Source organism: Siphateles boraxobius, unplaced genomic scaffold (assembly GCF_051911475.1).
Source record: "Siphateles boraxobius isolate OS27281-9 unplaced genomic scaffold, OSU_SipBor_1 41, whole genome shotgun sequence".
Lineage (NCBI taxonomy): Eukaryota > Metazoa > Chordata > Actinopteri > Cypriniformes > Leuciscidae > Siphateles > Siphateles boraxobius.
In genome coordinates, this window is record NW_027509042.1 from 23,757,713 (window position 1) to 23,784,737 (window position 27,025).

Genomic DNA, 27,025 nt, shown 5'->3' on the forward strand with positions numbered 1-27,025 from the left:
GTTTCTACTCCAGACTCAGTCCACTGCTTCCGCAGGTCCCCCAAGGTCTGGAATCGGTCCTTCTCCACAATCTTCCTCAGGGTCCGGTCACTTCTTCTCGTTGTGCAGAGTTTTTTTGCCACACTTTTTCCTTCCCACAGACTTCCCACTGAGGTGCCTTGATACAGCACTCTGGGAACAGCCTATTTGTTCAGAAATTTCTTTCTGTGTCTTACCCTCTTGCTTGAGGGTGTCAATGATGGCCTTCTGGACAGCAGTCAGGTCGGCAGTCTTACCCATGATTGCGGTTTTGAGTAATGAAACAGGCTGGGAGTTTTTAAAAGCCTCAAGAATCTTTTGCAGGTGTTTAGAGTTAATTAGTTGATTCAGATGATTAGGTTAATAGCTTGTTTAGAGACCCTTTTCATGATATGCTAATTTTTTGAGACAGGAATTTTGGGTTTTCATGAGCTGTATGCCAAAATCATCAGTATTAAAACAATAAAAGACCTGAAATATTTCAGTTGGTGTGCAATGAATCTAAAATATATGAAAGTTTAATTTTTATCATTACATTATGGAAAATAATGAACTTTATCACAATATGCTAATTTTTTGAGAAGGACCTGTATAAGCAGGGTTCGAAGGCTGATTCTCTGATTTTCATCTCTTCAGCGAAGCTCTTGCATCGCTGGATCTAGAGAGAAGCCGCCGCCGTCAAGGAAGCGACAAGCCAGCTTAGGACAGCGCCTGAAGAAGCCGGCCATCTTCGCCACCTTCAGCCATCCGTGCAAGCTACACTATCCGGCGACATATCCTTTCTTGCAAAACTTACTGTCTAAAAGAGCAGCGAGCGTCTTTTTCAAGATGCCTCGCAGTTCCTGCAGCTCGTGCAGAGCCCCGCTCAGCGACGGAGACCGCCATGTTATCTGCGCTCTCTGCCTGGGCCAGGAACACGCAGCTCTTGCCCTCTCGGGGGTTTGTGAGCTCAGCGACGCACTTCCGATGTCGACCCTGCGGGCTCGGCTCGAAGTGTTCAACCCTCAAGCTGTCACTCCGCCCTTTGCAGGACCGCACAAAGAAGCGCCGTTCTCAAAGGCCGCCGGAGCCGGGGGCCACCAATGGACTCTCCCTTGAGCGTCTATCTCTCCTTCTCTGCCCCCCCTCCCGGACGCGCAGCCGCCGGCTCCCGCCCGCGCTGCCACCGCCTCAGGGGACGAGGCGCTTGATATGGATGAGGACGCGCCGCTATCAGCTGTTCTAAACGCGGCTAGCTTTTTTTACGTTACAAGAAAGCTACCCCGTCCCTCATGCGTCACCGGCGAAATGAGGAAAGAGTGTGTTTTAGTCCTGCCGAGGCCGGACTATCCCCCATTTCTCAAACATTTCTCAGCCCCTCTTAATTCGAGCGGCTGGTAATGTCAATATTGCAGCATGAGCCTGCTGTACTGTATAACACGCACGTCTGCAAACAAACGCCAACACACAGAAACTGTGATGACGCTCTCTTTATATGCTCGCGCTAACTGAAGCTGATGTCATTTTGTCCCCTGTGGCTCAGTGGCGAAACCCACAGCTTTCGCGCCAGAGACCCGTGTTCTATGCCGACTCTCGCAGCGGATAAAAATTTTATGCAACTCTCTTCTCTGAGATCGTGGTCAGCTTTCTTACGTACAGAAAGCGAACACGCCCTCCCGCACGCCCAGGGCGCATGCGTCACCGGCAAAAAGGAGGAAAGAGTGTGTTTTAGTCCCGCCGAGGCCGGACTATCCCCCATTTCTCAAACATTTCTCAGCTCATTTTAATTCGAGCCGCTGGTAATGTCAATATTGCAGCATCAGCCTGTTATATAACACGCACGCCTGCAAACAAACGCTGACACACAGAATCTGTGATGACTCTCTCTTTATATGCTCGCGCTAACTGAAGCTGATGTCATTTCCCCCCTGTGGCTCAGTGGCGAAACCCACAGCTTTCGTGCCAGAGACCCGTGTTCGACCCCGGCTCTCGCAGCTCTATCACACGGCCATTAAAACTCAGGCTACTGCAGTGAGTCATTTAGCAGCCAACGAGTCGGTAACACAACCTGCTCGCCTGCACACAACCACCGTTTTCACGGCGAACCAGATAAATCTCAGAAAGTCTGGTTTAAGCATAATGTCTGGTTATCTGGCTCACGCTGGTGGTGTTTTAAGCGTAGAAAAAGTGCCCACGCCACAGTGCTCACCCCTACACACAAACACAGCACTTCCCGTGTCACCCAGAGAGCCCACTCTCATAAAGCTGGCAAATGTGGCAAAAAGCTCACGTGTCCGTGCCCACATCTACTATCTGCCCGCTCTATTACACGGCCAAGTCACGCGCATCACAAAGTGCAGACTCATATCAATCAAGTTGTGGATGTAAGTCTCGTGCCCACTCGAAAGTGCTCACGCTTACTAACAAGCACTTCGCACACAGCGCCGCACGCACCGCGAAGTGCAGCCTTATATGAGTCAGTATATGAACGTAAGTCTCATGCCCGCTTGCAAGCACTCGCGCTTTGTTACATGCACTTCGCCAACGGCGTTAAACGCGCGTCACAAAGTGCAGCCTCATATCGGTCAAATTATGAATGGAAGTCCCGTGCCCGGTCACGAGTGCCCACGCTTACTAACATACACGCCGCCAATGGCGCCGCTCGCGCATCACAAAGTGATTATAAAGCGCTCCCCATTCACAGCGATCGGGACGCTTTATATGAAACAGCCTGCTATCGCTGTCAGCGAGCCGCCCCATTCAAGCACAGAGAGCGCGCGCGCCACACTCATTCCTCCGGTCCAGTTTCTCGAGCCCGCACACCGCGCCGATCAGAACCCGGAGGCCATTCTGTCCCTAGCTGCACATTTAAAAGCATGGGAAGCAATTCCAGGGGTATCAGAATGGGTGCTAAATACAATAAAGCAGGGCTATGCGTTACAGTTCGCTCGCCGTCCCCCACGCTTTCGAGCACGGACCGCGACGACAGTGAATGCGGAAGTAGCCCATCTACTTCACTCAGAAATAGCGAACTCTTGTGCAAAAGGGCCATAGAACCGGTACCGCCTTCTCTGAGCGAGTCAGGCTTTTACAGCCGTTATTTTCTCGTGCCCAAGAAGGACGGGGGTCTCAGACCCATACTAGATCTGAGACAGTTGAACAAAGCTCTTATGAAAAGACCGTTCAAAATGATTACAACCAGACAACTCCTCGCGCACGTTCGCCCGAGAGACTGGTTTATATCTCTCGATCTAAAAGATGCCTTTTTTCAGATTCAGATTATACCCCGTCACAGGCCATTCTTGAGATTCGCCATCGACGGTCAGGTTTATCAGCACACCGTCCTACCGTTCGGTCTGTCCTTAGCACCCCGCACATTCACAAAGTGCATGGACGCGGCACTCGCCCCCTTGAGAAAACAGGGCATGCGAATTCCTGGCCCAGCCGCCTACTATATGCTTTCCCTCCGGTCTCTCTGTTACTACATGTGATCAAGAGAATCAGGGAAACGCGCCAATCAGTGCTCCCCATAGCCCCGCGTTGGGAGAACCAGACTTGGTTCCCGGAGCTGACGCGGCTAGCACAGACAGCCCCGTAGCCAATTCCGGTGAGAGCAGATCTCCTCTCTCTCAAGCTCGCGGCTCGATCTGGCATCCCCATCCAGAGCGCTGGTCTCTGCACGTATGGTTGACCAAAGGTTACCCGTTGCCCTGCCAGACGCAGTAATGAACACAATCACGCAGTCTAGAGCTCCTTCTACCAGAAGGCTCTACGCGTCTAAATGGTTTGTGTTCTCTAAATGGTGCGCTGACAAAAAGCTGGACCCACGGAAGTGTGGGGTTTCGCGGTTGCTTAGTTTCCTTCAAGAGCTGTTGGAAAAGGGAAGGCCCCCTTCCACGCTCAAAGTCTATGTGGCAGCCGTCGCAGCGTTCTCAGAATCGACGCGCGGCCAGTCAATAGGCAGGAACGGGCTCATCATCCGCTTCCTCGGAGGAATCCCCGCGTTCCTGTGTGGGATCTTTCGTTGGTCCTCAAGGCCCTGAAAGCATACCCCTTTAAACCTTTAGACTCTGTGGATCTAAAATACTTATCACTTAAAAACGGTCAGGGCGCTGAGAGTTTACATTACACGCTCCGCCCCTTTCAGGCGTTCTGAGCACCTTTTTGTTTCATTTGGTGGGCGCACCAAAGGTCTCGCCGCCTCGAAACAGAGTTGATCCAGATGGATAATAGACGCGATTGCAGCTGCTTATACAGCAAGGTCTGCAATGCCCCTTGGGCGTCAGGGCTCATTCCACAGAGGCGTGGCCTCTTCGTGGGCATGGTCCAGTGGAATTTCTATTCATGACATATGTGTGGCGGCGGGCTGGGCCTCCCTTTCCACCTTTGTCAGATTATCTCCTAACCCGCCCTCCAGGCGAAACTACTATCAGTCTAAGAGAGAGGTCAGTTCTGCCCAGGTACTATCGTGCGCAAACTACTCTCATATGACTTAGCTGTTCTGGTTGAGTTACACTGTATCAGGTTATGTGCTATAAATGTGAGTGCTTATATACATGCGCTTATATTTTTTCCTGGGACTCATAAGTGGATGATGGCGCGCACGGCGTTGACAAGGGGTTCCCGTAGCGTAAGCTATACTTACGCAATACGAGAGAACCTCTCGTAAGATAACGTACTTGGTTACCTAACGTAACGTCGGATCTCTCTAGAATAGGGAACGAGTATTGCGTAACCTGCCGTGCTTGCGCCACAAGCGTTTTTCGCTTCAGTCGATGAAAACCAGAGAATCAGCCTACGAACCCTGCTTATAAACGCTAAGCCACGCCCATATTGGCGGGCTTTGACGCTGCGATGCGCCTTCATTGGACGTGACGTCACGTCGGGTTCAGTGATAGGCTGCTGCAGTTCCCGCAGGGCAGCCTATGAGCACGCTAGACAGCCTGCTCTAGGTCTGCTAGCTGCTGCACTGCATTGACAATGGATACAAAAATTAAGGATAATTTTTTGGCTCCAATATCTCGAAAAGATGAATCTTTCCCGTAGCGTATGCTATACTTACGCAATACTCGTTCCCTCTTCTAGAGAGAACCGAGGTTTCGTTAGGTAACCGAGTACGTTTTGCAGAACTTGATGAATTTGAGAAGCACAAACATTACTTTTCTAACACTATAAAATATAATTGTTGGGTTGAGTACAAATGAATGGCTTTTGTATTATTACATAATTTGTATTTCAAACCTCAGATCTTTCTCTAAAAGTTGGTGGTTGGCTATACATGTGTTGACTACAGAAGATAAATCTAGGAATTTAACACTAAATTCCAATCTGACCTTTTCTTCCAGCTCTGAAACGCTCATTTGAAGTGGAGGATGTGGACTCATCCTCGCACTCTTCATCATCTCACACACGCCGAGTACCATCCAATGTTCAACGTTCAGCCATGTCTCCGACCAGTGGAAGGTATTACGAACTGGGCTCCAATGGCACCAAGCCCCTTGACACCTTGAGGGCCATGGCCCGAACCCCTGAACCTGTGTCACGTAGGACAGAGCTAGGCTTTGACATCTCATCCAACAACAACGGCAAAGCTATTGAAGGATCTCCCAGGTATAAACAATTACATGTATATTTGCAATTTTCACATATCTGCCAGTTACTAGATTTTATTGAGAATACCAAAATTATCTTTTGTGGCATTGTCTAGCAATTCCAGTTGTGTGGTCTTGCTGTGAGCACTTTTGGTTAGAATTAGAGCTGAATGAGCAAGCTCTGTAGTTCACAGACAGAATAAAATAAGACTAGGCTATAGCCACTTAGATGACTGGTTTCAATAATGCTGAAAAGTCAGAACATGGAAGAGAAAAATGCAAAAGTTTTGAGGATTTACTGCATCAAAGATTAAGAAAATCTGTTATTTGGATTCAAATATACGTAATACAGCAGTCAGTCTATTTTTGTGTGTTTTAAATGAGTCATTGAATCATTTATTCAATCAATTTGTTTTAAAACCTTCAGTCATGAACAAAACAACACTATTGTGTGTTGCTCTGAGACGTGTAACTGTTTTGATCCTGTTTTGGTTTTGTACAGAACTTCATTTGTCGGTGAAGCAAAAATATAAAAAGTAACTGCAAATATTGTGTCTAAAATGTAACTAATATTTTATATGAATAAAAGTAATAAAGACTGTGGCAAACTTGTACAATCTCCTTTGTACATTTTTGTACCATTTACTTATGCTCTCCTGAGGCTCAGGTTTAGGAGTGGACCTTCATGACATTTAACCTACTAATCATACATTTTTGTACAAAGTCATATGACATTACACACTTGTATAATGGTTCTGGACTCAGATTGAACAGTTTTAGAAACCAGAAAATACCATTTGAGTTACTTAGATTTTAAACACCAGTTTTAATTTTGTTTCTGCTTAGCCAGCAAAATAGTGCTGGACAAGTGAACAGTGAAAAAGTGATACAAACAGTGATACAAAATATGAGCACTCTTGTCCAATCAGATCAGAATATCAGAACTAACAGTTGTATAATTCAGATTATGTAATGCTAAACTAAAAGATAAAATGTTATTGTGTCCTAGTCCTGGAATGGCCCGGTTTGGGCTGAAGAGACCAGATGTCTTAGGCCACAGTAAGACCCCTGAGATGCAGAAGCACTCAGTCACTTTTAGCAAGACACTGGAGACCATTGCCCCCATCACACGTGCAGCATCTACCATTGTTCCTCATGCTAGTGCTAAACTCCCAGAGACCACCTTCAGAAAGAGCGAGCCACCGAGTCCTGGAGATGGATCAGCAAGAAAGCATGAAATCATTGTCACCAAAACAACAGACACCAGAAGTCATGACAGTCTCCACCATCCGTCGGTTACGACAAGGTGTCCATCGCCAAATCACGTCGGACGAAAATCCCCTGGTTCTGACGGGCATAGTAAGTGCAGTCCAATAATATTGTTGTTTTTGGTCAAGGCATACAGTATATTGGGTGTCTTTAACTACAATGTATTACGTCAAAAAATAATGTTTGGTACAGTCTTCTTATTGTGTTTATGTTGTATTGCAAAACACTTCTATTGAGGTGGGACACGGATAAGGTTAGAGACTGGTTTCATGATATGATTAGGTTAGGGGTAGGGGTAATTACAGAAACTAATTACTGATGTAATCAAATGTAGGAATTTAAATATATATATATATATATATATATATATATATATATATATATATATATATATATATATATATAAAGTACAATGTAAAAACATGTATGTACACAGTAAGTAAATTGTATCAAATTAATAATTTAAATCTTAGTCTACAGTAGTATAAACTACTATAGTAGTAGTATAGACACTCAAAATAAAGGGAGCATATAAAGGGAGCATATGTTTTTTTTTCTTTCAAAATAGATGAATGAAACTTTTAGATAACCACACAGCTGGTCAATTGTCTTCTCATAGGAATTGTTTTAATATTTCCAAGCAAATTCAATTTTTTTGAACCAGGCAGTGGTGCACATACGTTATTTCATTAGGATTCCTTTCTTTGGTCTGTCACGAGGTGCCCTGGTCTATGTTTGGAACCTATTATCTTTAACCTCATCTCTTGCTTTAAAAGATGTTCAAACACTGTGTGAAACATAAATGCCTGTCATTATTGTTATTGAGAGGAGTTATTCCAGTCTTCTGCTTCATATGATTTTGACTTTCGGTGCTTCATCCCCTTTAGCCTGAGCTCAAAGCTTTTCTGTTTTGTGTTTGATCTCAGCTGGATACTGAACTTACTCTGACTCTGACATCCTGAATGGGCCGTTGAGTTGTGGCCCTTACTGTCCATGAGAAATTAGCAAGATGCAAATGAGCCATGAGTGGAAGAAAGCTGCAAGGCAGCCGCAGGCTTCTTACTCTGTCTGGACTGGAGACTTTCAGTCCAGCTGTGCTTCAGACAGCCTTCATACTGAGACATAAACATACTGTGGTAACTTAGGATCACAAAGGACCTGAGGTAGAGGAGAACTGTGTTGAATGAGAGGGGAAGTGGTCATATTTAAGTCAGTGCAGCTGTGAGTATCTGAAAACTTTAATGGCATTTGTTGCTGAAACTATAAAAAAAACATCCAGAGGGTGTTTATGCCAGACTTCATTTAAAGTTTAAAATTGTTATAATGAAGGCTGTTGTTTATTTAAGGAGCATTAAATGTATTGGATATTCTGTCCGTTTTATTTATATTGGGGATAATGAAGGAGGAGGGCTTTCTCTTTTCTTCCAAATTTATGAGCACTTGTAGATGGAACTATGGCTAAAGGTGGAACCTTATGGCATAGTAGAGGTTACAGCAGGTGGTCAACCTACAATCAGCTTGCTATGTCTGAGTAAGATGTAATATGCAGTCTGAAATTTTCTCTCCCTTCGTGGTTGTGAGTTGATTATGATGTTCTAGCAGCTCATGTCACATGGAGTTCATTGCTTTAGTAAAGACTGTTAAGAAAAAAAATATATATACATAGCCTACATATATTCTGTATTCTTTCATAGTTTACCCTATAATGCTTTACACAACCATAACACATGTACATCACACTTCCTGTGTCCTCGTAAATTAAACCGCTTTATAAAACTAAACTGTTTTTTTTATTTATTCAGAAAATTGCAAAGGTTTTCTGTGATGGGTTGGTTTAGGGGTAGGGTATAAGGGGATATATGTGTTTATACCATGTGTATATATTATGTATGCTAAAGTCGGGTAAAAAATAGACTGACTTCTAATCACCTAAAACCAGTTTTAATTTGTGTTGCAAGGATGAACAAAAGTCTTGGTTTGGAATGACCTGAGGGTAAATAAATAATAACATATTTTGTTGTTATTGGGTGAACTATGCCTTTAAGTTTTATTAAACCTGCAACATTCCTTTATTATGTCTTCCTTTGTAGGCCTTTTCTTTTAGATACAAACTCCTAAAACAAGCTGAGTTGACTATTTTATTCTAAAGTGTATTAATATTTAATGCTTATGAAAAGCTAAACTTAACTTTTGCTTAGTTTTAAGATCCATTAAACTTTTTAGAAGATATGTATGCTAGTTTCAAGAAATCATACAGCGTATACAACTCATACAACTCATTTACAGATGCTAAACAGTATAACACAGAGTAATAGGAAGTATAGTTGGATAGAAAAGAAACAAATCAACCTACAAAGCAACGATTTACAAATGGTAGATCTTAATTGTAGTTTCACAAATTGTGTGCTTCGGGGTTCTGCACAAGTCAAGCATCTCCGATTTAAATAAATTGCAATACTAAAAGCTTTCTCCAGTTATTATAGAAATTAAAACCTGAGAGTTTTCTGTCCATCCACTGAAAGTCAATTCAAGCAAAACTTTCAAGCTTCATGAAGACATTGTAAAATGAATTGAGCATTTAATCTAATAAGTAAATGATGACAATCTAATAGGTCTCTTATTAAGAATATATATTCCGGTATATATATATATATATATATATATATATATATATATATATATATATATATATATTTTTTTTTTTTTTTTTTTTTTTTTTTTCTGCACTTGCTCACCCAGAGACACCATGAATGTGAAGATAGCATTACTGGCACAGAAACGTTACTAATTTAGTGCTCATGGGTTCTCTTATTCTGATCTGCCCTCAGAACTTATATAATTTATATAATTATTATTGTTGTTTTTAAACTTCTTATCTCTGATACTCTACACAATTTAATGTTTACCATGTAAAACATGATTGAATGGTTCAAGTAAAACTATTATAATTAAGTATGCATTAGGTTCACTTTACTTATCTTTATTTTGTAATTGGTGCTTGTGTATTCACTTACGTGTAGTTACTTTTATGTACAATACAGTACTATATAACAGCTGTATATTCTATAGTTGGCACTATAAAACTATATAGTATACTACAATAGTATACAGTACAGTAAAGCTGGGAGGGCAACATCTAACTATAGTTTTGTTGTGAGTGTGACAGAGTAGGCTCCTTCCTGTTCTTTCAGTTTTTTGGGGGGCCAGGAAGTGACCTCACACCAGCTTATCTCACGTCCTTCCTTCCAATTGTTTCTTCTTGGTCTGACATTTAAGAGCCTGTAAACACATGTAGTATATTTTGTAGTTTTTTTTTTTGTAGTATATTTTGATTTGCTTTATTTAGATTTTCTATAAAACCTCAGATCAGATCAGCCTAAATCCATACATTTTGAATCCAAAAATCAAACAATGTGATTTTTTATTTTAACGGGCAACTGACAATCTCCTGTTTTATTTAGTTCTAGACTTGTTTTTTTTTTTTTATTCCTGAGCTTGATTCATATCCCAATCCCTGGTTCCCTCCTACAGATCATGCGACTCATCCTTATTGCAGAGGTTTCATTTCAAATCTTTTATCTTGGGTCTGTAACAAGTATAGCTGTGTCTTCTGCTTCAGTGAGGTCATACCCAGACCACCCATCCAAACGTTATCCATGGACAAGAGAGAGGGGCTGTCAAAATCGTGATAAATAGATTTTATCAACTAAGCGCCTCCTGCTGGTGCCTTAGACCCTCTGCAGAATGTTTTGACTGGCTCCATGCCTCATCCTGCAGACATGTGTGTGTGTGTTTGGTTCAGGTATTCCCTTCATTGTGCACAGAAAACGTCCCCACAAGAATAGTAATACCAGACATTTTTTACCTTGTGGTGACATTTTTTTGGTCCCTATGAGGAAATCATACTAAATTATGTTGTTGTTTTTTATTTTTTATTTAAAAAAGTGTTCTGTTAGGATTTTGTTTAGGGGTTGGGTTAGGGTTAGGGGATATAAAACACAGTACAGGCAATACAGTATAAAAATCATTACGTCTATGGAAAGTCATCATAAGAGACTCTTCTCACCACCTGAATCTGTAATGAGAGAGAGGGTGTTTGAGATTTGTAAGTAGAAAAGAGATACAAGGATTGTTTTCATTGTTTTTTCTTCTGTTTCTGTTGTACTCAGTTATGTGATACTGCTGTGGATTCACCGTGATGTGAAAAATGTTTTGTTTTCTAAATTCACTTTCAACATAAGTTACTGTAGCAAGGGCAAGTAGAATAGCGAAATACCTTTCTGTCTCTCAGACGTCATACTACTAGAGACAGCAGAGAACTACTAAGAGGTCACATCAAACCATATTCTCTACATTCTACATACATGCAAAAAATTATATATTTTTTATAACAAATATATAATCAATCAGTATATATAACCAGTCATTGATTATGAATATATTCAATCAGTAAAAAAGGCCTTGATTATGAAGGATATAACATATCCTCTTAATCTTGGATTTTAATGATGACATTACAGGATACCGAAGACCCTAAAATAATTTATAAAAAATAATAATTTGTTCAAATGTGTAATAGGCCTTTGTTTACAGATTAAATACATTTTTTGAAAAGAATAGTTCTCCCAAAAGTTAAAATGTAATTTACTCACCCTCATTTTGTTCCAAACCTACATGAATTTCTTTCTTCTGTTGAACACAAAATAATATAATTTAAAGAATGTTGGTAACCAGACAGTTGATGGGACAGTCAGACGACAAAAATTCACAAAAACATTGACAACCAATCAGAATTTACATAAATTTGAAGAGCTTGAGCATTTAACTGTTATTGTTATCACCTTGGTTACTGTTGTAACCTACATTCCCTGATGGCGAGAACGAGATGATGTGTCGATGTAGTGACATGATGGGTCGCACTTGGTGATACTTCAGAAAAGGCCAATGTAAATTGGCGGGTGGAATTTGCATGGCATTCCCTCGACATACTGGTATGAAAGGAGATCGCTTGCTCCACTCATTCAGGTTTGTGCCGAGGAGCCGAGACTGTGTCCTGGCTATTTCAGCAGGTAGTTCAGTGTTGTGGTAGGAGGGAGAACGTCTCATTCCATCCATCAGGGAATGAATGTTACAATAGTAACTGAGATGCTCTCTATCTACACTATCAATGTTGTGTCGATATAGTGACGCTGGGGGTAAGTTTCCCTATCCTGAGGAGCAGTGATGACTGGACTTACAATGTAAAAAGTTCACTTAAGCTGTTTCTTTAGCTTTTCAGCCTTTTAAAAAATAAGATATAAACTTTGCAGAACAGGAATTTGAACGGGGGACTGTATTTTTCTATACAGAAAAAAGGACATTGCGGAGGCCATCATACCTGAGGGGAGGTTAAAGTCCGAGCCGATCAGCCCTTTTCTATGCAAGTTGCGTAGGGCCCCGCAAATGACTCAAGGCAGTCAACGGTAAATACTTGGGGAAGCACAACCTGATCATCAGGTTCCTCAGAGTCGTGAGTAGGTTTAATCCTCCGAGACCGTGATATTTTTCCTCTTATGACCTCACTTTGGTCTTGCTGGCCACACAGAAAGCTCTTTTTGTGCCTTGAAGTCAAGCGAGCTTAGTGCCCTCTCTTTGAAGATGGCCCTCCTGACCACGCTCACCTCTATCAAGAGAGTTTGAGTTAGGGATGGAGAAATGAAGCCTCTTGAATCTCTGAAGCTTTCTCTGATTGTTCCGGGAAAAGATTCGAAGCATCAGGAGTGTCAAAATCTGAGTGCACATCTCAGTTATTTTATCTTTTAAGCACAAATAAAAGCCTTTTCTAATTAATATAATTTGCATATTAAAGTGTGGCAATAACTTAAATGTACCAATTATAAGAATACTAATTATAAGAAAAAACCAACAGAGTTGTTTGATGCAGGTAAATGGTGCTCTAATTATTTTATGTTTTTTGTACTGTTTATATGGCAGAATATATGATCATGTTATATAGGCTATATGATAATATATTTATTATATTTTATAAAACACACACACACACACACACACACACACACACACACACACACACACACACACACACACACACACACACACACACACACACACACACACACACACACACACACACACACACACACACACACACACACACACACACACACACACACTTTAAACACTCATCTTTACTAAAATACTTAAAATTTACTTAAAATATTTTTTATATTAACATTTTAATGACTGTATATTTATTGAACACAAATAAAGTATTTTGTTCATCAAAATAAACAGAAAAGTGTACTACAAAATATTAACTTATTAAAAACATTTTATTTTAGCTTAAGTATTTGTATAAATAATGTGTGCCCTTTGCCCCATGCTGGTGAACCTTTTACCCCATGTGTACACCTCTTAAATTCATAAGATTTTTAAACAAAATAAGCTACCTTTATGATTTATTTTAACACAAAATCTGTTTAGAGAAAAATCTGTTGCTCCATCAATGTTCAATAGAAACATTTTTTTTTCTGCAATCATACACTATGGGGGGGGGGGGGGGGGGGGAGTGAAAAGCTAATTTTTCTTAAGGTGAGCCTTTAGTCCCGTTGTACCATACTACTCCATGTTGTCACTGTCATGTGACCTAAGGCGTACTAATCTGTTGGCTTACTGTTTTTCGCATACTATCTAGTTGGGAAGTATTCAATTTCAGACACATCGATACTGTACACAGCCTCAAAGGAAGTGAGGAAATCTGTAACAAACACACACAGTTGCACTCCAGAGTGTCCGGTTCAGAAACAAAAAGTTTAGTTCTGGTTGCTTTTATGTTGTTTTAGATAGAGTTGTGTGTATTGTTGACAAAGGATGCCTCTGTCTATGAGAAGAGTTGAGCTGAGATGCGTCACTGGAAATATGACAGTCCTCTCTTGATGAAATTTCCGGAAACATGTGTTTACTTTACATGGTGAGAGGAAGGTCAGGGGTCATACAAGTTTCCCACCACAATGCAAACCATCTCTGTTCATATGACTTTATCCTGGGGCCCTTTATGGGACGTCGTCATTTATAAATGACGCAAGGAAAATTGCAGTTAAAATACGATAATAATGTTCAACCAAAAAAATTATAATTTTATTAATATGACATCCCCTTCAGCCAATAAAATTAAAATCTATTTGCCATGTGCTGAACATTTTTGGCAACAAGGAAGTGAAGAGGACATTAGCACATGTTAGGTCACTTGCTACCAAGGCTCCATAGTGAATTCATTTTAGACTAGAAAATACATATAAATTCATAAAAAAAAATTTGCATATCCAAATGTATTTTCAGAGGTTTTTGGTCATTTTTAATGCACATTTTGTAAAAACAAAAGTTCAAAGAACAAACAATCTGTGTGTTAAATATGCATAAATAACAAAGTCCATTTAAAGGGATACATATTTTCTGTGTAGCTGTTTATTGTTCAGTATTGGCAGTCAGTATAATAGTATTTTCTGAGGTTGTGTTTTTAGGTTGAAGTTAATAAGTTTTATAGGCAGAGACGAAAAGCTGAACCTTTTCCAGAAAGTGTTGATGATCGTGATGGCAGTGCATGAGAAAATGAGGTCATAGTAAGAAAGAAATAAGTTGAGGATTAAAAAGGATAGAAGCGGTGAGGTTAGATATGAAGAATATATAAGGCATATATCGTTGTGGAAGTCAGGCATTTGGGTACATTATCATATGCCAGTTTGGAAGATGTGATCCTTACTACAACCAGAGGCCAGAAAAGATGCCACTGCCTATTGGCCTCACTACACTCACAAGCATATGCTCCAAAAATGATGATTAACAGGTCAAAAACAAAAAATAGTCTTTTTTTAATTTTCATTGTGCTACAATCATTGATTCGGAATTTCAAAATAGAAACAATGTTTTCAATGCAATGTGTTTTCACTACTTTCCAGGCAGTGAAATTGCATCTCAATATTTAAATGAAAATAATTAACCCTCATATTTGAATTAAAATGACTACTACCCTCATAAGAAAGAGTCAGTTATAAATGATGGCAGCCTAAAAAAATAAAAGGTCAGATAGGTAGAAAGGTAGAAAACTCATTTTGGAAAATTATTTGTCTGGAATATATTTCTGTCATGACAACTCCCTGAGTGTTTGACATGGTAATGGGTATGAAAATGTTGATATATTTGGTCTTGGCGGAATAGATCTGCTATGCTGCTGCTGCAGAGCAAGTAGAGGACGTGCTACTGCCAATACATATAAACGTAGCTTACTCCTACATCGAATGCAAGACTGTAAGCTGGATGAATGAGCAGGAGGGCATGCCTCTGAACTAGCGCACCGTAACTTTCGGCAGCAACTTTGAAACAACTCTCGGCCAGCTATTTAAGTCGTGCAGCTACAGCTCCTATCTCTCTGGATGTGGAACATCAATTTCTTAAAACAATTGTAAAGTTTACGAATAACTTTCATATTTGAAATCAATGAAATCTGATAACACAGTCTCATAAACTCGGTTTCTTTCAGGCTAGAGTCGCTAGATCATGTGCATCTGCTTGACATATAAATATAGATCAACTTACACATCAGTTGTGTGTTAAGCAGCAAGTTTGAGCTTCCTCAGGTTCAGTTGAGCTTGTGTTTACGTTTGCTTATCAATGTTTATATGTAAATAAAAGCCTTAATTAAATCTGTTCATCATATAAAGTGATCGAGTCTCTTCAGAAAACTTCAAATGGAATAGTTTTACGATCTCTTTATGGAAAATTTTTAACATTAAGTGTCAGTTGTGTAGCTTTCTATGGAGAGACAGAAAGCTTTACGATTTTTGTTCTGTATATGAACAAAGTCTTACCGGTTTGGAACGACATGAGGGTGAGTTATTAAAGGGTGAACTATTTTTGGGTGAACTATCCCTTTAAATCACCATGAAATCAAAATTGAGAGTTTTTGTTCACAGAATATTGCAATGCTTATTATAAATGATTTATCCATGCACATAATTATTTTTTTAAATATGAACCCATAATCTTTAATCAAAAACGTTAACCTCCCCTCCCCCTTGAAACGGCATCTGGTGTCTTCATGACTTATGTCTCGGAAGAGAGTGGGGCTATATATCCTCCACAACTGACTGCAAACTGACTTTAATCATTCCAGAAGCTGTTATGCTTGTGTACATATATGTACGTCACAACAGGAAAGAAAAGACTATCGCAATATCTGTTTCATGCTGACTTTAACAAATTAGGTTTCTTTTCAGCACAGGCCTTCAACATTCAATGAATGCTTGCATCAGAAAACGCAACATGACTATTTGATTGTGCTTTAAATTTACTCTACAAACTCACCATTGTGTTGTAATTTTATCTAAAATATTGTGCTTTCACCTGGCTCACCTGTTATCCAGCAAGCACAAGGAGCAATAGCATCAAAGTTTTTTAATGTTATTTCTTACACTTCATTATTCATTTTGAAGTCATGCCCTTAACATGCCTAAGGTATTCGGCTTCAGGCACGTCCCTAAAAACAAGGATCATCACATAGGGATATTATTTGAACCCCAACCTCACCCCTTCCCCCGCAGTGGCCTGGCTACATTGTGTTTTTGTGGTGGACTCCGATGAAAAGAATTGATGTGTCTGTGGAGAGAAAGAGAAATTATTTAGTCGGTGGGGGGGTGCAAAATAACCTTTGACCTACTTTATGTTCCCTGTGTGTTCTGCACATTATGACCTCATGACTCACAGCTGTCACCCTCAGAATACAGAACATCATGGTTCATCTAGCTCTACGAGATTTCATTCTCTAGTGATTCCAAAGTGATGAACAACACTATTCATGAGAGTTGTGATGTGGACCTGTGGTGTGAGTAACTGTAAACATGTTAAAAGCACTGCAGCAAATTACCACACAACTGGAATAACTTAACAAACTTGATTACAATACACTGTCTGTCTTTTACTATACTTACTTAATCATCTTCGTCCCATGTGAAACATGAATTCGCTACTAGCTCTTTCCATCTAGGTCTGTCCTGAGCTGTGAACTGTGCTTCTCCCTATGAGAGCCACATTTCCTCTAGCTTGGTCGCCACTGTCCGTCTCCATGTTGTTCTTGGCCTGCCTCGTTTGCGCTTGCCAGGTGGTGTCCAAGACAAAGCCACTTAGGGTATCCTTTCCTGACACATGACAGAGACATCTTAATCGGCATATTGATCTCCCGAGATAAGTACAGCGAGAGCAAATGAAAAGCATATGGAGCGTCTGCTCTCTAATCGCGCTCGCAGTATTTTGATATCATTCACCGATCGGTCTGTGCAGCATCGGTTCAAGTCGAACAAGCCTAACGTTTTGTTTTAGCACTTGGCTTGTGATTGTATTCACTGGCAATGTGCTCTTGTTGTTGTTATGTTTGGTGTGAGCACATGGCTTGTCATGTTTGTTTCTATGTGCCATGTGCTCTCCCGCCTATTGTTGTAACTCCACCCTTCTTCTTCATTATTGGTTCATTTGTCCGACTTGCTCTCCCTCATTAACCTCTGTATTTGCTTACCTATTTATTCTCCTTGGCCCTCATTTTCTAAACGATTGTGCGACAGAAATGCGTACGGAAGTTTCCACACAAACTTGGCTTCTATCAATATGAACGTTTGCGGTGGCTACAATCAAAGCTTAGGTTTCAGCTCGTGTACACAAGTTTTTGAGTTAGCGTGAACTTTCGAGCAACATAGCAAATCTGTTCCTGATGGACAACAGTTGTTTTTTAACCGATCATTATCCGACAATATTAGAAGGTCAAATTAAAATTCTATTCAATTAGAATAGATAGGTGTCTGTGAGCCATTAAAAATACCACTTTTTTATATAATATATTAATAATAGTTTAGCAACCAAATGTTAGATCGCGAATATGGAAACATTTGGATTTGTGCCGAATGAGAGAGTAAGTCTGTGAGACCAATGCCATTTCCGTTTTAATTTAAATACATTATTTTTAGGGGCATTTAAATACCAATTGTTTTGAGCCATCATGTTGTGTGTGGCTGGTTAGTGGTGGGCGTTCTGGTGCAATATGAACAGCATCACAATATTGCCGGCGTTTCATCATCCAGGTGGATGCTACATTGGTGCTAGTAAAAGAGATTCCCCCTTCCATATGTAAAGAGATTTGAGTACCAAAAATAGCGCTATATAGATTTAACTAATTATTATTATTAGTTTATTTGTTGCTACATTATTGATAAAATGAGTCCCCTTGTGTTTGCAGTCCTGTGCCAGTTTGTCGTCAAATGGGTGTAGTTTTCTTTTCATTACCAAGCCCCGCAAGTCAAATGGTGACTTGGAAACATGGTAGACTTTAACTATATGCATTTATGGTGATTTTTTTAAATTTCCGTGTCAATCCATGTTCATTTTAACCACAAACAATGCACAACCACTCAGGACATGCAGCACAGCAACAAAAAAAAACAAAAAAACTTGGTACGGAATGATCTGCACCGCTCCGTTTCTTTCGTTTGCAGAGGTGCATTTCATTGAGAAGAAGAACATTAGCAACTCTTACAAGCAAAAGAAAAGAGTTAGAAACATTGATGAGTGATGTTCAAAATTTACAAAGGGTAAAAAATATGATGGAAAATGACTTTGCAACGTCAATAAATTAGTTTAAACGTCTCAACAACGAAGTTGCAAATCTTTTGACTGAAGATGAAAAAACAAGTGATCAAGAGAACTGGTTCGACCCTAAAATGGCAACAATTAGAGGATTTATGAAAACGACAAAAAATTGGATTGCAGCTGAGCATGAATCCATACTGCCAGTGGAAAAGGTGCTGCAAGAAGAAACTAATGTGGTTGATTATCTGCAAGAAACTGTTAAACCAAATGACAGCGTTTCACAGGTTGGGGTCAACGATGTCACATATGCCAGCCCACGTGGATCACAAGTAAGTCGCACCTCAGCTGTGTCACGAGTATCGTCAGCAAGAGCTAGACAGGAAGCGGAACATGCAGCCCTGCTCGAACGTGCTGCAATGCTAAAGAAAATGCAACAGCTTGAGTTTGAAGCAGCTAGAATCAAAGCTGAAAAGGAAGAGTTAGAGCTGGAAACTGCGTTAGCCGAGAGTAAAGCAAAAATAAGGGTGCTTAAAGAATATGAAAAATCTGAAGATGGTTTAAGTAGCTACGCGGCAGTGCAAAAGCCACGAGGTGGACACGTGAAGGAAAGAACTAGTATTATGCTTCCACAACAAGCTAATACGAACACTCATGTTCAATCACATACAAGGCACTCCCGAATACAACAACAATCTCAACCGGTCTTCGATTATGTGCTTAATGCTCAGCCTAACAGAGGTGATGACATACTAGCGGTTATGCAAAAACAGAATGTAATAACTGAGCTACTTGTAAAACAACAGCAGCTATCTCATCTACCAACCAAGGACATTCCTGTGTTTAAGGGTGATGCGCTACAATACAAATCTTTCATGAGGGCGTTTGAGCACGCAATAGATCAGAAAACCAGCAATGATCAAGACAAGTTGTACTTCCTGGAACAATTTACGGCCGGTGAACCGCAAGAGCTTGTTCGCAGCTGTGCTCATATGACGCCTAACAAAGGCTACTGCGAAGCGAAGCGACAACTTCATAAGCACTATGGGGATGAATTACGGATTGCCAGCGCGTACATTGACAAAGCACTCAAATGGCCTCAAGTGAAGTCTGATGATGGGAAAGCATTGAGCGCTTATGCAATGTTTTTGATTGGATGTCGCAATACTATGGAAGACATCGAATTCTTAGAGGAGATGGACAACCCTACCAACTTACGGACAGTGGTGTCTAAGCTACCGTACAAACTGAAGGAACGTTGGCGTGCTGAAGCTTATGACATAAAAGAGCGAAGAGGCAGGAGAGCAAAGTTTGCTGATTTGGTGAGCTACATAGACCGTCAATCTAGAATAGCGATGGATCCCCTCTTTGGTAATATCTCAGGCAGCCGTCCAATCTCAAGTGGAAAGATTGACCAAAAAGAAAAGCATCATGGAAAAAGAGAGGTTCGTGGAAGCAGTTTTGCAACAAATGTTTTCACCGAAAGCAAAGGGCCTCAAGAAACGCATGTTAAGCCAACAAATTCAATTAAAACTGTGAGTGCCTTTGAGAAGCCGTGTTTGTACTGCCAGCAATCACATACCCTCGCCTCATGCAGCAAAATCAAACACCAACCACATAAGGAGCGTGTGGATTTCTTAAAACTGAAAGGCTTGTGTTTTGGATGCTTAGTTCCGGGTCATCTTAGCAAATTCTGCAAAAGAAGAATTGAGTGTAAAGAATGTGCTTTAAAGCATCCAGACATTCTGCACATAATAAAAGAAGAAGGTTCTGTCTCACCGGAAAAGAAAGATGGTCGTCATGGAAGTGAAGTATCGTGTGCTCAAGTTTCTATTCTGCAAGAGTCCTGTAGCCTCACGGGGGCCGGAGAAGCGGAAAGTGTGCTGTCAATAGTACCAGTGAAGATCTAGTCGAAAAGGAGTGACAAGTGTGTTGAAACATACGCCTTTCTGGACCCGGGAAGCACAGCAACGTTCTGCACAGAAGACCTGCAAAGGAAACTAAACATCAAAGGGAAACCAACACGAATACTTCTTAGCACCATTGGTCAAGACAAACCTGGAGAACAGAAGCTCATGAACAGTTTTGTCATATCAGACCTGGAAGTGTGCGGGCTGGAAGACATCAAGTACATTGAGCTACCTAAGGTGTTCACTCATAGCAACATACCTGTTAACATCGAGAACATACCTAAACAGTCAGATATCCAGAAGTGGCCTTATCTCAATGAAGTACGCTTGCCAGAGATAGAAGCGGATGTAGGCCTGCTTATTGGAGCTAACTGTTCAAGAGCAATGGAACCATGGCATGTTATTAATGCTGAGGATGGAGGCCCTTATGCCGTGAAGACTGCCATTGGCTGGGTTGTGAATGGGCCCATAAGAAAGGAAATGGATGATGCAATGAATGAAATGCCTACATTTTCAGTAAACAGAATTTCTGTTATGGAGATTGAGAAGCTACTGGTTCAACAGTATAACACTGATTTTTCAGAGCGTAACTACGATGATCAAGAGGAGATGTCTCGTGAAGACAAACAGTTTATGCAGTCTGTGCAGAAAACGACACTGTTTGAGAATGGCCATTACAGTATTGGACTGTAGCGGAGGCTTCAATTTAACAAAGTGGATGAGCAATAGCAGGAAGGTGTTAATGTCAATCCCTGAAGTACATAGAGCCAGCGAAGTGAAAGACCTGGATCTAAGACATGACGCTTTGCCAGTCGAGAGGACTCTCGGTGTACAGTGGGACACAGAAACTGATACTTTCACCTACAGTATGAAGCTGCAAGACAAGCCGATGACCAGAAGAGGCATTTTATCAGTCGTGAATTCCATCTACGACCCCCTTGGCTTTCTTGCTCCGGTCATCTTGCCTGCTAAACTCTTGCTAAAAGATCTTTGTAAAGAACAATACGGATGGGACGAGAACATTGTCGGAAAACACGCTGAAGATTGGAAAAGATGGATTGAAGATGTCAGTCATCTTTCTACGTTTCATGTGAGCAGGTGTTTGAAGCCTACAGATTTTGGATGCACTGCCGCAGCACAGTTACATCATTTTTCAGACGCTTCTGAGTCCGCATACGGCACTGTGTCTTATCTGCTGCTAGAGAATAGTCAAGGGGAGAAGCATTGTGCATTCCTTATGGGGAAGTCAAGAGTGGCCCCACTCAAACTGGTCACCATTCCCAGACTCGAGTTGACCGCAGCAGTTGTCGCTGTTAAAATAGACAAGATGTTACATCAAGAGCTTCAAGTTCCACTGCAACAATATGTTTTCTGGACAGACAGTACAACAGTGCTCAGATACATTGACAGTGAAACTGCTCGTTTCAAAACCTTTGTTGCGAACAGAATCTCGTTGATCCGAGAAGCAACCAAGCCATCGCAATGGAAGTACATCAGAACAACGGAAAATCCTGCAGATCAAGCCAGCAGGGGCCTGAAAGCTAAGAGTTTGGTGCCAGGAGGAACCTGGATCAATGGGCCCGTCTTCTTGCTGAACAATGAAAGTGATTGGTCGGAACAACCTGTGCGAGGCAAAGAAAGCCTTCAAAATGATCCAGAAGTCAAGAATGGAGTTACAGTCAATGTGATCAAAGTTGAAGAAAACATGGAACCAATCGACAAACTAATCAACTATTATTCGGACTGGCATAAACTAAAAAGATCAGTGGCCTGGATTTTAAAGGTGAAGAAAAATCTGTGGAAAATGAAAGAGGAAAGAAAGGAAGTATCAAGAAAGATCAGGGAAACTGAAAAGGACCCTGAAAAGGTGAGATCGAAATTAGAACGACAAATTAAGAAATTCAAAGCAACAGAAAAGAAATCACTTACTTTGGATGATCTGGTTGTCGCAGAATCGGAAATAATCAAATTCAGTCAAAGACAGCAGTTTGGAGAAGAAATCAAAGTACTGGAGAAAGGTAAACAGCTTAGTCGCAGCAGTCAGCTGTTTAAATTGGATCCGATTCTTCAAGATGGCACGTTAAGGGTTGGCGGAAGACTCAACAAGTCTGCCATGCCAGAAAACGCTAAACATCCAACAATTATTTCAAAGCACAGCAGAGTTGCTACATTGATTTTGAGAGATATACACCAAAGAACAGGACACTGCGGACGCAGTTATGTCTTGGCACAACTGAGATGCAGGTACTGGATCCCACAAGCCAAGCCTCGACACAGACTCCTGCATTAATGCAATTCGTCGCTTTATGTGCAGGAGAGGTCAAGTTACCATCATGCGTTCTGACAACGGCACAAATTTTGTGGCCGCTGAAAGAGAGTTAAGAGAAGCCGTTCAACTGCTGGACAATGACAAGATTGAAAAGGCCTTGCAACCAAAAGGAATAAAGTGGATATTCAACAGCCCAGCCGCTTCGCATCAAGGCGGGGTCTGGGAAAGACAAATTCGGACTGTGCGAAGAATCCTTAACTCCCTTTTGAAAGAGCAAGCAGTGAATGATGATTGTCTTCTGACAATAATGTGTGAGGTTGAAAGCATCATCAACGGCAGGCCGCTTACAACTGTTTCAGATGATGTGAACGACGTAGAACCTCTAACACCCAATCACTTATTGCTGTTGAAATCTCAACCCAACATGCCTCCAGGGATTTTCAACAAAGATGACATGTACACAAGAAAGAGGTGGAAACAAGTTCAATATCTTGTGGATTTGTTTTGGACAAGATGGACGCGTGAATACCTTCCACTTCTTCAGGAGCGCCAGAAATGGCTAAAGCCAAGAAGAAACTTCATGACAGGAGATGTTGTGCTACTAGTGGATAGTTCTTCCCCACGGAACTCCTGGCTCATGGGAAAGGTTGTTGAAACGTTGCCGGACTCCAGTGGAACAGTACGAAGAGTGAAGATAAAGACCAAGACCAACACTCTGGAAAGGCCTGTAAATAAACTGTGTTTGTTGGAAGAGGCAACGTCAGAAGAGTGAAGAAATAAGTTGATAGTTTATGGACATTTAGAAATTGTTTGGCTCTCAGTGTTTAAGTTTATAATTGCTTAGTCCTCCTGCCTATCCAATTAGGGGCCGGGTAATATAAGAGCCACATAAGGACTAGTTCATCTGAAATAATAATTTTGTTTAAAAACAGTAAAAACTATTTTATGAAAATTCATAAGTAATGTATTGTTTGAAATGCATAATTTAGTAATGTTTAGATCTGATAACATTTCAATATTTCAGCTTCCAGTCAGATAGCGCTACGTCATAGCGTAAGCGATTGGATGTAGTTAGTTTCAGTTTGAAGTTAGAGACGTTGGAAGCAACACAGTTTTTTGACCGTGCGTACCATGTCTATGTATAATTTTATGTTTTGGAAGTAAACTTTTAAAAGGAAGACTTGTTTTGCTCGTGTTTCAAATACTGGTTGTATTTAGACTGACTTCAAAAGGTGGTACAGAAGAATCAGAAGAAACTACCATTACAGCTTCTAATGCTTCTAATCAATGGCTGACCATGGATCTAGAAGATGTCTGAAGGTGACAGCTTTACTCTAACCACATATCATCCTCAAACTAAATGTCCTTCAGTTGTTTGGGAGAGAACAACACCCAGGGGGACAGGAAGGTAATTTATATATTGACCCAAGCTTTTTCCAGATAAGACAGAGCTGCAGTCTTGAATCTCTGAAGGCCTTAAGAATTAGTCATCCTCACTGCATCAGAACTAAGAAAGCTGTGAAATCAATTCCATATGCTATAATTATAAATTGTGCATTTCACTATCATATCTAATCTTGCACAGCATCCTTCCTCCTCTACACTCTCTATCTCGTTGTCTTTTTGTCTCTCTCTAACGTTTTTTTTTTCTCTCGGGCAGTGATACACCTTCATTGGCTTTCTGATACCTTCCTGTGAGTAAAACAACATAAACATTCATTATAGAATAACAAACAATTCCAGTCTAGAAATCTCAGGAAGAGGCTTACTATGTGTGAAGAGCAACAAACGGCCAGTAATACTTGGATGTTTATGGTGGTTATCATGAAGAGGAAGTCATGTGGTCAAACCTCTAAGGACCAATCTCGTGTGTATATGCGTAATTAAGATAAGCAGAAAAAAAAATCTACAGGAAGTCTCCCTCTCTTTCTCTCTCTTTCTCTCTCTCTCTGTGTGTGTCTTTCTCTGGTCAAGAGTTCCTGAGTAACATAATGTAGCTGTTCTCAGACTTTTTTAGGATTACACACTAAGGCATCTCTGACAGACTACTCCCTGTACTCTAAAATCATGGCCTGACCTCTCTCATTATTCTTAGTGTCTTAAGAATTGTTTTGGAGATTTTGCCATGCATCTCAAAAGCCGAAATAAATGCTGAACGTTACTGTCCTATCATTACAATCTGTGTAGAATGCTGTTTTATCATTTCTGTTATCCAGTCTGAGCTAGGTGGCTGGATGTGGTTACTCTCTCAGACAGAAGAATTGTTTCAAATGAAGAGCGATGCCTGGGTTTCCTTTAACCTTTTAAAGATAGGCTACAGATTTTGTGCTGTTTAACGACTTCCTGCATTTTGCATGTTTACATTCTTGCCCATGCAAAAAATATAGACACACATATCCACTTGTATACATGCATACTTATGCAAACGTTCAATTAGGCCTATGCGTTTTACTGCTGATACAGTGATAGGAAAGTTACATTAAATCACTTCCTCTTGTACTGACAGTGACTGAATATTGTTGTGATTTATTATTTTTTCCATTTAACTAAATGTATTATTAATAATGTGTAGTGAATAGAATTATAATCATTTTAAATTGATGGTAATGTGGTGTGCAATATTTCTAAGACATTTTTGCACTAATCTTCATCCCTGTAACATTCTGCTACAAAACATATTTTTGAAAGAGAAAAGTAAATGGTTATTAATATGTTCTAGGGACAATGAACGAGTAATGCCAAAAGAGCTACTCAGTTATGCATTAAAATTGTTCAAATTGTTCAAATTAAGTATATAGATTTATTTAAAAACTTACCATGACAGAATTATAAGAAATTTTGAGATTCAGGATTAGTAATGATAATAATTAATATAATTAATAATAATAATCAATATTTTAAAACCCTATATTTTTGAGAACTAATTTGATTACTGGAAGAACATATATCTGCCAGTAGTTTAGGGCCAAAATATGAATATGTTTATATAAATAAGTTTTAATACAATATGACATCTTATTAAATGAATGAATGAATTAATGTATAAAACAAGTTATTTTTCTGAATTCTAAAGAAAACTGATCCACTTACAATTATATGCTACTAATAATAATTATTATTTAAGGGACTCATACAAGGAGAGACAAACAAATGTGGGGATTTGTTATCATGTTGGGGACTACCATTGTTTTTATACTGAGCTATACTTACTCTACCTAAAATGTCTCAGACATTATTTTATTAAGCCGCTATTCTTCCCTTACTGAACATTAAGTAAGAGTTTAGCTATTTTCTTGGAAACATTTGGTCCCCAAAATGTAAGCAAAACCTGGGCCACACACACACCATGACAGATTCTACAATACCCTGTATGAATGGGTGATGAGTGCTGCTTGGCTGTTCTGTGGTCACATGACTCTAGAGTGGGCATGGCTGTGAGTCCAGCTGGTGGTTCAGGCTGACTCAGGCACAGAGAAAGAGGGACAGAAAGAGAGATAAAGAGCTGCTAAACGAAGGGTGAGTCACTATCTGCTCTCCATGTTTTATTATGTTAAAACAGACTTTCTCTACGTGAGTTTTATATCTCTTTCCAGAGTCTCATTCAGAGAGGCTGTAATGCTTTTACAGAGCTACAGACTGCGTGACATGCATGTGTGTGTGTGTGTGTGTGTGTGTGTGTGTGTGTGTGTGTGTGTGTGTGTTGCTGCTGCATGCACAAGTTTTCCCAGGTGTCCTAATTGTGTTCTTGCCAGTGAGGAAAGGAAGCAAGTGAGAGAGAAAGAGGAGAGGAGGTTTTGGCTTGTGTTTGTGGGATATTGTACTGTGTTTTAAGACCTCTCTTTCTCTTGTTTGTCTGTGCATTAAAACAGATGATACGCTCAGTGAACCCCTCCTTTACTTTTCTTCCACCACCACCCCCCCCCCCCTCCCCTCCTCCCTCCCTCCCTTTCTTTCTCTATACCTCCTGGCCCTCTCCTTTTCTTTGTGTGGGGTGTTTGTCATCACTGCTCTCAATTTCTACCATCAGACATTTTTGATCCTTTCTTCTAATTAGTTTACATTGGGCCCCGCATCCCACATGTGTCAGCTGTTGACATTCGCTCTGAGATTATTATAAATACCCAAACCCCAAATTTTTTTAATGGCTTCCTATGTTCATTCTCTTATTTTTGTGTTGCATGACAATATAGTTTCAGTTGTTTAATTGTTATCATTAACATGTAAGTTAATGGACCTGTTTGTATTCAGCACAGATCTGTTCTGTTCCTGTTTAACTTCTCATTCCATTTGTCAGTGTCAGATTACTTCCAGTAATTTGTTTTTACAGTAACAGAAGTTAGCAATCTATCGAGCACATCGATCTT

The 27,025-nt window shown here is 40.4% G+C and overlaps 1 protein-coding gene and 1 long non-coding RNA gene across 7 annotated transcripts in view; one reads left to right on the forward strand and one right to left on the reverse strand.

Annotated features, from left to right (window-relative positions):
* LOC143706765 (uncharacterized) overlaps nt 1-27,025 on the reverse strand; it is a 613,694-nt gene that overhangs the window by 193,172 nt on the left and 393,497 nt on the right. The gene's annotated exons all lie outside the window — the stretch shown is intronic.
* septin9b (septin 9b) overlaps nt 1-27,025 on the forward strand; it is a 171,334-nt gene that overhangs the window by 81,842 nt on the left and 62,467 nt on the right. For 4 of the 6 annotated variants that reach the window (XM_077199010.1, XM_077199011.1, XM_077199008.1 and 1 more), the window contains 2 exons: nt 5,343-5,607; nt 6,598-6,947. In XM_077199010.1, coding sequence (XP_077055125.1) covers nt 5,343-5,607; nt 6,598-6,947 — 615 coding nt within the window. Of the gene's footprint in view, nt 1-5,342; nt 5,608-6,597; nt 6,948-26,064; nt 26,178-27,025 lie in introns of those variants that run through there. The other 2 variants (XM_077199012.1, XM_077199014.1) reach the window with 2 other exon arrangements.